General features: G+C 42.1%; 1 protein-coding gene across 1 annotated transcript; it reads right to left on the reverse strand.

The window, feature by feature from the left end:
• Positions 1–1,135: 1,135 nt before the first annotated feature.
• Positions 1,136–11,708, reverse strand: LRIT3 (leucine rich repeat, Ig-like and transmembrane domains 3). The gene is made up of 4 exons (XM_070756671.1): positions 11,593–11,708; positions 6,718–7,193; positions 3,418–3,723; positions 1,136–2,190 (listed from the first exon to the last, which is right to left on the reverse strand). The coding sequence occupies exons 1-4, from the start codon at positions 11,706–11,708 to the stop codon at positions 1,136–1,138; spliced, it is 1,953 nt and encodes a 650-aa protein (XP_070612772.1).
• Between the last annotated feature and the right edge of the window lie 221 nt (positions 11,709–11,929).

The raw sequence follows: 11,929 nt of genomic DNA on the forward strand, positions 1-11,929 counted from the left end.
AGGAAGGGAGACTACTATAGATTTATTTCGGGCTTATTTTCCCTCATCATGTAGCCACACCCTTACTGGGATTCCCTTCCTTTTCATTACCAGCAAAAAGATATTACATATATATAATGAGGCCAAAATAAGGCCAAAATAGATTTATCCTAGTCTCCCTTAATTTTCAAATTCAGCAAAAAAAACATGTACAGATAGAATTGTTGGCTATCAATAAAATTAACTGCCTTGGAAATGGCCCTGGGTTGGGCCGAGAGGCAAATAAGGAGCTGTGATGTTCCTTCAATACACCAGGGTGATTCGACACAAAAATATGTAACCCTTCCCTGGTGCAGAGCTGAAGGGATTGGATACTGTAGCCTAGAGGATAATTCTCTGCCTTACAAGGCAAAGGTTGCAGGTTAAAGTCCCAGTGGGTATGGCTAGCTGATGAGGCCAAAATAAGGCCGAAATAGATGTATCCTAGTCTCCCTTAATTTTCAAATAAAGCAAAAAAAACATGTGACATATCTTAGAGCTGATAAAACATATATGTATATCCTAGAGCTGATAAAATGCATTATAAACATGAAGGTTATAAATATTTATGTGCATTCCCCAAATTGAATCTCATATTTTTAATCATACAAGTTCTTGACCACAATACAAAATGAAACTAATTCATCAACCTAATTGAAAAGTCTTATTCTGGGTTGTGGCCCATTATGTCATTTCACTCATGCATAACTCAGGAGTTTGAGTTTAATTAAACAAAATATTGATAAGTACTTTCCAGTGAACTGCAACAGTATATAATTGAAAGAAATGTGAAGAGCAACATGGAAGAAAAAATATGTGTTTTACATAAATCTTTTTTTAAAAAACAGCAAAGTATTAATCAAGAAGAAACTATACATTTATAAGTCCTTTGGGAATAATCAAGTATCATTAAATGTTTTTGTAGAAGCATTTTCCCTTCCTCACCACTTAAGAGTTTAATTTCTATCATTTTACAGTATTGATCATCCATGAATTGTGACTGGCATTGATCCAGTATCAGGTCTCTGCTTCTTTCGCTTCTAAAATGAAGGTTCTAGGTCAGAGTACTTCTGCTGACCCTGAGTTCTGTAGATTAGATAATCTACAGAACCCAGAGTTAGTAAAAGTACTCTGACCTAGAACCTTCACTTTTGAAGGTCATCTGCGAATCCATACTTGACCTGGAGCAAAGTAGTTGCCTTTCAGAGTCATCAGCGTTTCGGTGAGTCCAGATCTCCACATTTGCTCCCATGGATTGTGGTCTAAAAGAAAGAGTTTCAAATTTGATATAAGTCTCTTTTGCGAGTTCATCTTCCTTGATCAGTTTTGGTTTCCTGTGAAGCATGATAACTTTATACAGTAAGAAAAAAATTAGTGGTATCGCTAGTGCACAGGCTATCCCACTAGCTACTAGCAAAACGGAAATAGGAGATTTGTCTTCCGTATTAATGCCATCCGTGGAGAAAACGATGCATTGGTCTTTGGTGGGAAGCATCTCTTTGGGGCAGACGCAAGCCATATACTTTGTGCTAGGCTCCAAACCATCTATGGTCACTTTGTTTTTTGTGGGATCTGAATTTAGGGACACCATCTCTTTTTCTCCATACTTGGAATACAACACAGTCAAAGCAGAGCTATTAGCGACGTCGATATTTTTCCACATTAAGGTCACTCTTTCGCTGGTTTCAGAAATTACTCTTAGGTTTTTCAGAGTAACGTTTTGTTCATCTGTTGCCTCTACACTGAGCAATGTATCCAATTGCTTTTTCCTTCCATTAACAATTGTATTCCCGTTCTTTTTGTCATCAGGCATGGGCTCGGGTTGTTTTGTGTCCGTTTCTCTTTTAGTTGTGAATTTTTCAGTAGTGGCCATAGTTGTAGACGGAGAGGTGGTTGTGGTCACTATTGTAGAAGAGGAAAACGTCATGTTGAAGAATTCTGATTTGACATCTTCTTGGGTAATATTGGCTTGCTCTGTTTCTGCCTTCTTGCCATACTTTGGGAAAGGTTCCGTTGTGGTATCGACACCAATAACGGTGAGCGTAACAAAAGCTTCTGCCATTCCAGCGAAGTTTTTGGCCTTGCATCTGTAGTCCCCTGCATCTTTGTAGGAAATGCCTGTCAGACTAATAATGGACCATCGTTCACCTTCACCGGGACTTTCTTGAATAACTGGGAAAGAAAGAAATACAATATAAATGGCACTCAAATATACACTGCTCAAAAAAAATAAAATAAAGGGAACACTCAAACAACACAATATAACTCCAAGTAAATCAAACTTCTGTGAAATCCAACTGTCCACTTAGGAAGCAACACTGATTGACAATCCATTTCACATTCTGTTGTGCACATTCAACTTTGTACAGAACAAAGCATTCAATGAGAATGTTTCATTCATTCAGATCTAGGATGTGTTGTTTGAGTGTTCCCTTTAATTTTTTTGAGCAGTATATTGTTGTGGTTAGCTCTGGCCCAGCTCCTGCCCCAAGGACTGTGGATGTGGGGGAGACATCCACATGCCGCAGGCCTGTTTTGCTCCCGGTGGAATCTGCTGATGAAGGCTCCTCTGACCAAGAAGACATGAGTGACAGGGAGGAGGAGAGTGTGGCAGACAGTTCAGAAGGAGATCAATTATCTAGCTCCTCCTTGGATTCAGAACAAGAGTTAATGATACAGCCACGCATGCGGAGAGCGATGCATAGGCAACAACAACTGAGAGATTATTATAAAAGAAAATGAGGCCACCTGTGGTTGGGTGGGGCTGTGGTAATTAGTGAGGCTGCTATAAAGAGCAGCCTGTGGGTTTGGCCATTGTGGAGGATTATCTGATTGTTGTGTTTCGTGACTGCTTTACTGACTTTGACCTTTTGTACTGATTTTTCCCCGCTTTGAAACTAAACCAGGGCAAAGTGTGTTTCACTTTGTGAAAGAAGAAGGACTGTGAATTACCTCACAGCTGCAAGCTAAGTATCACAGAACTGAGAAGGGACTTGTACATATTACCAGTTTGTTTGGAGACGAATGCTCTTTGCTATGCCAAAAGAGGGCTTAGTTTAAGTGACTTTTCATTATAAAGAACATTGTTTTGAATTTTCAAACGTGTATATGTCTGAAATTTGTACCTGTGAATTTTTGGGAGGATTCTACCAGAGAGCCCGACAGAACAGGTAGTGAACCTCAAAATCAAAGCCCAAGATTCTACAGAACTCCTAGGTAATCAACTAGAGTAGGGGTCCCCAAATGTGGCAACTTTAAGACTTGTGGACTTCAACTCCCAGAATTCTCCAGCCATCTGGAGAATTCTGGGAGTTGAAGTCCACAAGTCTTAAAGTTGCCACGTTTGGGGACGCCTGCTTTAACACATCTTCAGCAGGTGGATTTTTCAACATACTGTACCTGTATAATTCACTGGTCTATTGTTTGATCTAAGCCAGGTGAGTTGTGGCGTGGGATATCCAGTTGCGTCACAGCGTAAAAGCACATTGCTTCCTAGAGGGGAGGTAATCTTGGTAGCTGAAGTCATTACTGATGGCTTCAAACACTGCTCCAGCTCTGCTTTTTGAAACAAAATCCCAGCCAAGCTTTCAGGTCCATTGCAAGCCACAAAAGGGTCCAGGAGGATAAGACCACTATCCCCAATTTTGGATAATTCAATCAGCTTGGAAATACGACAATCACAATACCAAGGATTGTCTTGCAGACCTTAACAGAGAAAAATGTCAGCAAATGTACACTTAGATTAGCATAGTATAAGAGAAATGGATTTCCCTTCTCAGTTTTTTGCTTAAGGTAAATGGTTTGGCACACTATAGGACCAAAGTAGTACATCTATTTCCCTCTGATTCATCTAATGTTAGAATATTTAGTCAATATTTATGCAACTTAAACTGCAAGCAACCAGCCTTTTCTGTTGAGATTGTTAAAATATTTTGAAGAGCTAAGAAATAAAATTCTTTCTTTTTTCAACATAAACTATTTTTTGGGTTACCTATGATGACAGTGAAAGTCTTTCACAAAGTGTGTGTGTGTGTGAGTGAGAGAGAGAGAGAGAGAATATAGAAAATAGATGATGATAATAGATAGATAGATAGATAGATAGATAGATAGATAGATCGATAGATATAGATAGATAGATAGATAGATAGATAGATAGATAGATAGATGATAGATAGATGATAGATAGAGATAGATAGATAGATAGATAGATAGATAGATAGATAGATAGATAGATAGATAGATAGATGATGATAGATAGATGATAGATGATATAGATAGATAGACAGACAGACAGACAGACAGACAGACAGACAGACAGACAGACAGACAGACAGATAGATACATAGATAGATAGATACAGTGGATGGATGGATGGATGGATGGATGGATGGATGGATGGATGGAGATAGAGATAGAGAGACAGATATGGATATAATACAGATACACACACACATATATATGAGTGATAATATTAAGATTATGATCTTCAACTATTTTTTAACTATAAAAACAATTACAACATTAATCTTACAGAGGTGCTCTATTACATACAAAGATTGTGAAAATGGAATAATGCATAGTTATATTGACAGAAGGCATGAACATGGAAATTTTGTATTAGATGTTGTCAATTACTGTGTTACAAATTAATTTTAATTTTAAAAATTAAAAAAATTACTCAGTCCATGGTGGAATAAACATTCTTCCTGCCCTGGTTGAATTAAGCAGTAATTCTTTATCAGTTGTTGATGATAATGTATCCCATAGCAAAGTGGTTCTCAACCTGGGGGTCGGGACCCCTTTCCCATGGTGTTAGGAACTAAAGCTTCTATTCTGGCACCTTGGAACCTATTTTTACAATCCAACCAATCAGACGTTTACAGTGGGAGTGTCCCTATGACCTTCCTGCCAATCAGCTTAAAGCTCTGTTGGAAGAATTGGCACTAGACTTATGGTTGGGGGTCACCACAACATGAAGAACTGTATTAAGGGGTCATGGCATTGGAAAGGTTGAGAACCACATGTCTACTGCACATGTCGACTGAGAAGACTAGTCCAGTCTTGAACATACCAATTCAGCACATTAAATTCTGCTCCATTAGGAAATGTGCCACTTGTTGAACCTTACAGGAAACCGATGTGCTGATCAAAATGGGTTAACTAATTTTGTTACTGAATGTTTACAGGACAATGAAATCCCAAACTCAGTTGTAACAATTGCACATTCAGGCCATCAACAGAACAATTTTTTAGTATGAGAACGATAGTTGGTCAGCTACTGTGAAGCTGATGGATCAAGTATTTGAGTTCAAAAGGATTCAGGGGTCGTGATTTCTGACGGTCTCAAAATGGGTGAGCAGTGCGGTCGGGCGGTAGGGAAAGCGAGTAGGATGCTTGGCTGCATAGCTAGAGGTATAACAAGCAGGAAGAGGGAGATTATATAGTGCGCTGGTGAGACCACATTTGGAATACAGTGATCTCTCGAGTATCGCGAGGGTTCCGTTCCAAGACCCCTCGCGATAATCGATTTTTCGCGATGTAGCGGTGCGGAAGTAAAAACGCCATCTGCGCATGCGCGCCCTTTTTTTCATGGCCGCGCATGCGCAGATGGTGGAGTTTGCATGGGCGGCGGGGAAGACCCAGGGAAGGTTTCTTCGGCCGCCCAGCAGCTGATCTGCTTGGCAGCGCGGCAGCAGCGAGGAGCCGAAGATCGGGGTTTCCCCTTTGCGTGGGCGGCGGGGAAACCCCGATCTTCGGCTCCTCGCTGCTGCCGCGCTGCCGAGCAGATCAGCTGCTGGGCAGCCGAAGAAACCTTCCCTGGGTCTTCCCAGCCGCCCACGCAAAGGGGAAACCCCGATCTTCGGCTCCTCGCTGCTGCCCGCCCGCCGTTCGCCCGCCCGCCCGCCGCTCGAGAGCAAGAGGGGGAGAGATAGAGAAAGAGAGAGAAGGAAAGAAAGAGATGAGAGAGGGAGGAAGAGAGTGTGAGAGATGAAGAAGCAAGATAGAGAAAGAGAGAGAGAAAGAAAGATGAGAAAGGAAGAGAGTGACATCATCGGGTGGGAAAAATCGTGATATAGCATTTCGCGAAGATCGAGATCGCGAAAATCGAGGGATCACTGTACTGTGTTCAGTTCTGGAGACCTCACCTACAAAAAGATATTGACAAAACTGAACGGGTCCAAAGACGGGCTACAAAAATGGTGGAAGGTCTTAAGCATAAAACATATCAGGAAAGACTTAATGAACTCAATCTGTATAGTCTGGAGGACAGAAGGAAAATGGGGGACATGATCGAAACATTTAAATATGTCAAAGGATTAAATAAGGTTCAGGAGGGAAGTGTTTTTAATAGGAAAGTGAACACAAGAACAAGGGGACACAATCTGAAGTCAGTTGGGGGAAAGATCAAAAGCAACATGAGAAAAGATTATTTTACTGAAAGAGTAGTAGATCCTTGGAACAAACTTCCAGCAGACGTGGTAGATAAATCCACAGTAACTGAATTTAAACATGCCTGGGATAAACATAGATCCATCCTAAGATAAAATACAGGAAATAGTATAAGGGCAGACTAGATGGACCATGAGGTCTTTTTCTGCCGTCAGTCTTCTATGTTTCTATGTTTCCATACCATGGACTAATTATGAATTTTCTCAGAAGATACAATTCAAGGAAAGAAATAAAATTGTTTATGCTTACCTAATATCACCCTGAGCAGTAGGGAATCTGTATTTCTGGGCCCTTTTGTTTCAGAAAAAGGAAGCCATATATCCATGAGGTCTGAAGGCAAGGACGCTAGTTTGTTACTGGATATATCTAAATAAGTGAGATTTCTCAAGTATTTGCCAGCCTCAACCGGAATACTGGTCATTTTGTTATTGTGTAAATCCAAAGTTCGTAGATTGGGCATCTCGATCAACGACTCCCAAGGGAAACGCAACAACAAGTTGCCATCCAGACGCAATTCATGTAGCTGCTTTAAGTTATAAAAGCTTCTCCTATCGATGTTGGTGATAGAATTGTAAGTCAGCCATAGATATTTGAGGTCCACCAGGTAATAAAAAGCATCGGCTGGAACTTTTCGTATGACTGTCTTCTCGACCCGGAGTTTCACAGAGTCCAGAGGAACATTGAGAGGTATTTCAAACATATCAGGATCATTACAAAGCACAGATCTAATAAAAACAACAAAGAGAAGCTGCTACAATTATATAGGTTTTCACAATTTATTTATTTATTGGATTTGTATGCCCCCCCCTCTCCGCAGACTCGGGGCGGCTAACAACAGTGATAAAAAACAGCATGCAACAATCCAATACTAAACAACTAAAAAAAACCTTATTATAAAAACCAAACATACATACAAACATACCATGCGTAAATTGTAAGGCCTAGGGGGAAAGAATATCTCAGTTCCCCCATGCCAGACGGCAGAGGTGGATTTTAAGAAGCTTATGAAAGACAAGGAGGGTGGGGGCAATTCTAATCTCTGGGGGGAGTTGGTTCCAAAGGGCCGGGGCCGCCACAGAGAAGGCTCTTCCCCTGGGTCCCGCCAAACGACATGGTTTAGTTGACAGGACCCGGAGAAGGCCCACTCTGTGGGACCTAACTGGTCACTGGGATTCGTGCGGCAGAAGGCGGTCCCTGAGATAATCTGGTCCGCTGCCATGAAGGGCTTTATAGGTCATAACCAACACTTTGAATTGTGACCGGAAACTGATCAGAACTAATGCAGACTGCGGAGTGTTGGTGTAACATGGGCATATTTGGGAAAGCCCATGACTGCTCTCGCAGCTGCATTCTGCACGATCTGAAGTTTCCGAACACTTTTCAAAGGTAGCCCCATGTAGAGAGCATTACAGTAGTCGAACCTCGAGGTGACGAGGGCATGAGTGACTGTGAGCAGTGACTCCCGGTCCAAATAGGGACGCAACTGGTGCACCAGGCGAACCTGGGCAAACGCCCCCCTCGCCACAGCTGAAAGATGTTTCTCTAATGTGAGCTGTGGATCGAGGAGGACACCCAAGTTGCGGACCCTCTCTGAGGGGGTCAATAACTCCCTCCCCCCAGGGTGATGGACGGACAGATAGAATTGTCCTTGGGAGACAAAACCCACAGCCACTCCGTCTTATCAGGGTTGAGCTTGAGTCTGTTGACACCCATCCAGACCCCAACAGCCTCCAGGCACCGGCACATCACTTCCACAATGTCTTTAAAACAGTTCAGGTCCCACTGACAAATCAATTCCGCTGTGTTCACTATGGCTCTTTGGATACATCTTCTTTCAAATAATGAGGAATTGGTGGGAAAGCCAAAGAAGTTATATACAGTGGTCCCCCGATTATCGCGAGGGTTCCATTCCAGGACCCCTCGCAATGATCGGTTTTTCGCGAAATAGCGGTGCGGAAGTAAAAACACCATCTGCGCATGCGCAGATGGTGTTTTTATTTCCGCCGTAGCAGCGAGGAGCCGAAGATTGGGGTTTCCCCGCCGCCCACGCAAACTCCTCGCTGCTGCCGCGCCCGCCGCTTGTCCGCCCGCCGCTTGTCCGCCGCCTGCCTGCCCGCGCGCCCGCCCTTCGCCCGCCCACGCCGTTCGCTCGCACCGCTTCCCACCTGAGTTCTGGAGCGAACTTCCGCGTTTGGCTTCAGGACTCAGCTGGGAAGCGGCGCTGGGGTTTCCCTGCCGCCCACGCAAACTCCTCGCTGATGCCCGCCACTCGCCCTCCCGCCAGCAAGAGGGGGAAGACCCAGGGAAGCTGCCCAGCAGCTGATCTGCCCGGCACCATCTACGCATGCGTGGCCATAGAAAAAAGGGTGCGCATGCGCAGATGGTGTTTTTACTTCCGGGTTGAAAAATCGCTATATAGCCTTTCGCAATGATCGGGATCGCGGAACCCGGGGGATCACTGTATAGTCCCAGAAGGCAACTGATTTGTCTATTGAATGTTGTTCTGTAACATGATAATTTTAGAAGTGCCTTTCAGCAACAGGAATAAAGTATTATCCATGCAATACACCTTTCGTGCATCTTTATATAATTTATCTGAAATGTATGGTTCATAACTGAGGCCTTAAATTATTAACAAAATAAATGCACATGTAGAAATTGTACCACTTCAGGATTAAGCATGGTGAAATAAGATGTGACAGCCTGAACATAGAAGGGACAGAATAAAGGACAATCCCCACATTAAAGTTGTTGTGATTCAGCCTGAGGCTCCTCAGGGACCGGCTGGAGCTCTGCCAGATCCATGCCCAGAGGAGGAGGACAGTGACCAGGAGGGGGAGGACCAGGCAGACGGGGGAGAGGAACGTCAGGAAGAGGAGGAGGGAGAGCAGCCTGAGACCCCCGGGGGTGCTCTCCCCAGCTAGTAGCCTGGATTCATTGGATGAAGACGCACAGGCTATAATAGACATGAGGCAGAGACGTGCAGCTCAAAGAAGGGGCCAATTAGAAAGGTATTTCCATCCCTGAATTGGCAACAGCTGGGTTTGGGTGTGGTTCTCCTCAGCAGGGTTGAAAAGGCAGGCCCGCCCTTACAGTCTTGTGGAGAGTTATCAACTGGGAGTCCTGTGACCTTGCTTTGATTCTTGGCGTCTCTAATCTTGGCTTGTGGCCTAGAAGGCTGAAAGACTTGGGGGAGGCATGGGTTTTATTATCTCCAGTGTTGTTTTTGCCAGCAAGAATCCTGTTTTATTGCCTGGCCTTCGTGAAACCTCTGTGAAGCTTCATCGTGTTCCTGTCTGTAAGAACAGTTTTTGTTACCTGTGTTTGCTTTGAATTATATAAATTGCCTTTGCTTTTTACCAGTGTGTCTGGATACTCTTTTTGGTTGGTGTTGGTGTCTGGGGGGACCCAGACAGAACAAAAGTGGGCTTAAAAATGTACTTCACAGAGATGTCATTACATTTAATTATTGCTAAACTCTCCTTCAAAGAACTCTTTCCATTTACCAGCACATTTTATCATTACAATCCTGTAAACAGATGAAATCGATAGATATGATTATCTCTAGGTCATCAAAGGAATTATCTGAGACAATCTGTCAAGTAGAAAACATGACATTTTTGTAAAATACTTCTGCTGTTGTTTTATAAAGGAGATTGCTTCACGATATTACTTTAAAATGTAGCATATGTTAAAACCTATTTTCATTTTACATTAGATGAGCATAGAACGCCAGTGTTATGAAGAATCCTGCTTATTATCTCTCAAATAGGGCATTTGAAGGAATTAATAAGATTTATAAGCTTATTGTCCTATTCACTTTGAATCATTTTGTACCCTATTTTTTTTAACCAAGAAAAGGTTCAATTTCCATGTAATGCAGATACAACATTGAAACCTTCCTGTTGATTGGATCACATTGTGTGCTTACGTTTCTCTCTCTAAAAAAATAATAATAATAAAGCAATTTTTCATGAGATAATAGAGCAGAAAATTGTATCCTTTTACACAATATTTTTACATGTAGTGAAATGAATTGATGGGATTTTTTTTACATCAAGATAACACAGCTTCATTGTAACATTAAATGTACAGACTAGATAAAATAAGGAATCTCACTTTTAATGAACTGGGTACATTGCCCTAAGCAATTGGGTTAGAATTTCAATTCCCCCCTCCCACAGTGTATGTGTGTGTGCCTATATGTACATGTATTGTATTGGCAGTTCTGTGTTAGCAAAAACTTCAGAAGAAAAGGATTTAGGGGTAGTGATTTCTGACAGACTCAAAATGGGTGAACAGTGCAGTCAGGCGGTAGGGAAAGCAAGTAGGATGCTTGGCTGCATAGCTAGAGGTATAACAAGCAGGAAGAGGGAGATTGTGATCCCCTTATATAGAGCGCTGGTGAGACCACATTTGGAGTACTGTGTTCAGTTCTGGAGACCTCACCTACAAAAAGGTATTGACAAAATTGAAGGGGTCCAAAGACGGGCTACAAGAATGGTGGAAGGTCTTAAGCATAAAATGTATCAGGAAAGACTTCATGAACTCCATCTGTATAGTCTGGAGGACAGAAGGAAAAGGGGGGAGATGATCGAAACATTTAAATATGTTAAAGGGTTAAATAAGGTTCGGGAGCGAAGTGTTTTTAATAGGAAAGTGAACACCAGAACAAGGGGACACAATCTGAAGTTAGTTGGGGGAAAGATCAAAAGCAACATGAGAAAATATTATTTTACTGAAAGAGTAGTAGATCCTTGGAACAAAGTTCCAGCAGACGTGGTAGATAAATCCACAGTAACTGAATTTAAACATGCCTGGGATAAACATATATCCATCCTAAGATAAAATACAGGAAATAGTATAAGGGCAGACTAGATGGACCATGAGGTCTTTTTCTGCCATCAGTCTTCTATGTTTCTATGTTACCTGTAGCCGACTAGTTTCTGCTCATCATCCAATTTGATAGGATACATAATCCATGATTACACCAAATTTTAAAACAGTCTTCCAAAAATACAAATATCGCCTTAAAATTTCATTAACATTTTTTTGGTTATTTGATGCAGATTGGACTCTTACAAGTATAACACCTATTTGAAAAGTCAAAGGGGGAAAAAATACCTTGTTCTGGTTCCATCACTCATGCCGTGGTAAATGCAGCTGCATTGAGAAGGGCAGAAACTATCCACTTCTTCCAAAATGCTGATCATGACCCAAACTGCAGCAAACAGATGCATGGTTTCTTTCCAAGACAATAGGTAAATCTAAAATCAAAGATCTTTTATTCCTAGACAATCATCTTAGCTGCCAAACTTGTGCATGTAGCTTCCATTTAGTCAGAGCAGATTACCCTGGATTATCTGGGAGCTGCAATTACTTAACCTTCAAAGGTACTCTGCAAATGCTCGTTTCACATCATTAGTTCTTTATTGTGTCAAAGGGGGAAGTGCGTTAATAG

This window comes from Erythrolamprus reginae, chromosome 7 (assembly GCF_031021105.1).
Source record: "Erythrolamprus reginae isolate rEryReg1 chromosome 7, rEryReg1.hap1, whole genome shotgun sequence".
NCBI classification, from domain to species: domain Eukaryota; kingdom Metazoa; phylum Chordata; class Lepidosauria; order Squamata; family Dipsadidae; genus Erythrolamprus; species Erythrolamprus reginae.

Excerpts from the sequence above, each read along its gene's own strand:
- LRIT3 (XM_070756671.1), bottom strand. The coding sequence starts at position 11,708 with ATGCATCTGTTTGCTGCAGTTTGGGTCATGATCAGCATTTTGGAAGAA. Across the intron at positions 3,724-6,717 it reads ACTGCTCAGGGTGATATTAG|GTCTGCAAGACAATCCTTGG; the intron begins GTAAGCATAAAC and ends TTCTCTGTTAAG. Across the intron at positions 2,191-3,417 it reads TAGACCAGTGAATTATACAG|TTATTCAAGAAAGTCCCGGT; the intron begins GTACAGTATGTT and ends TTTCTTTCCCAG.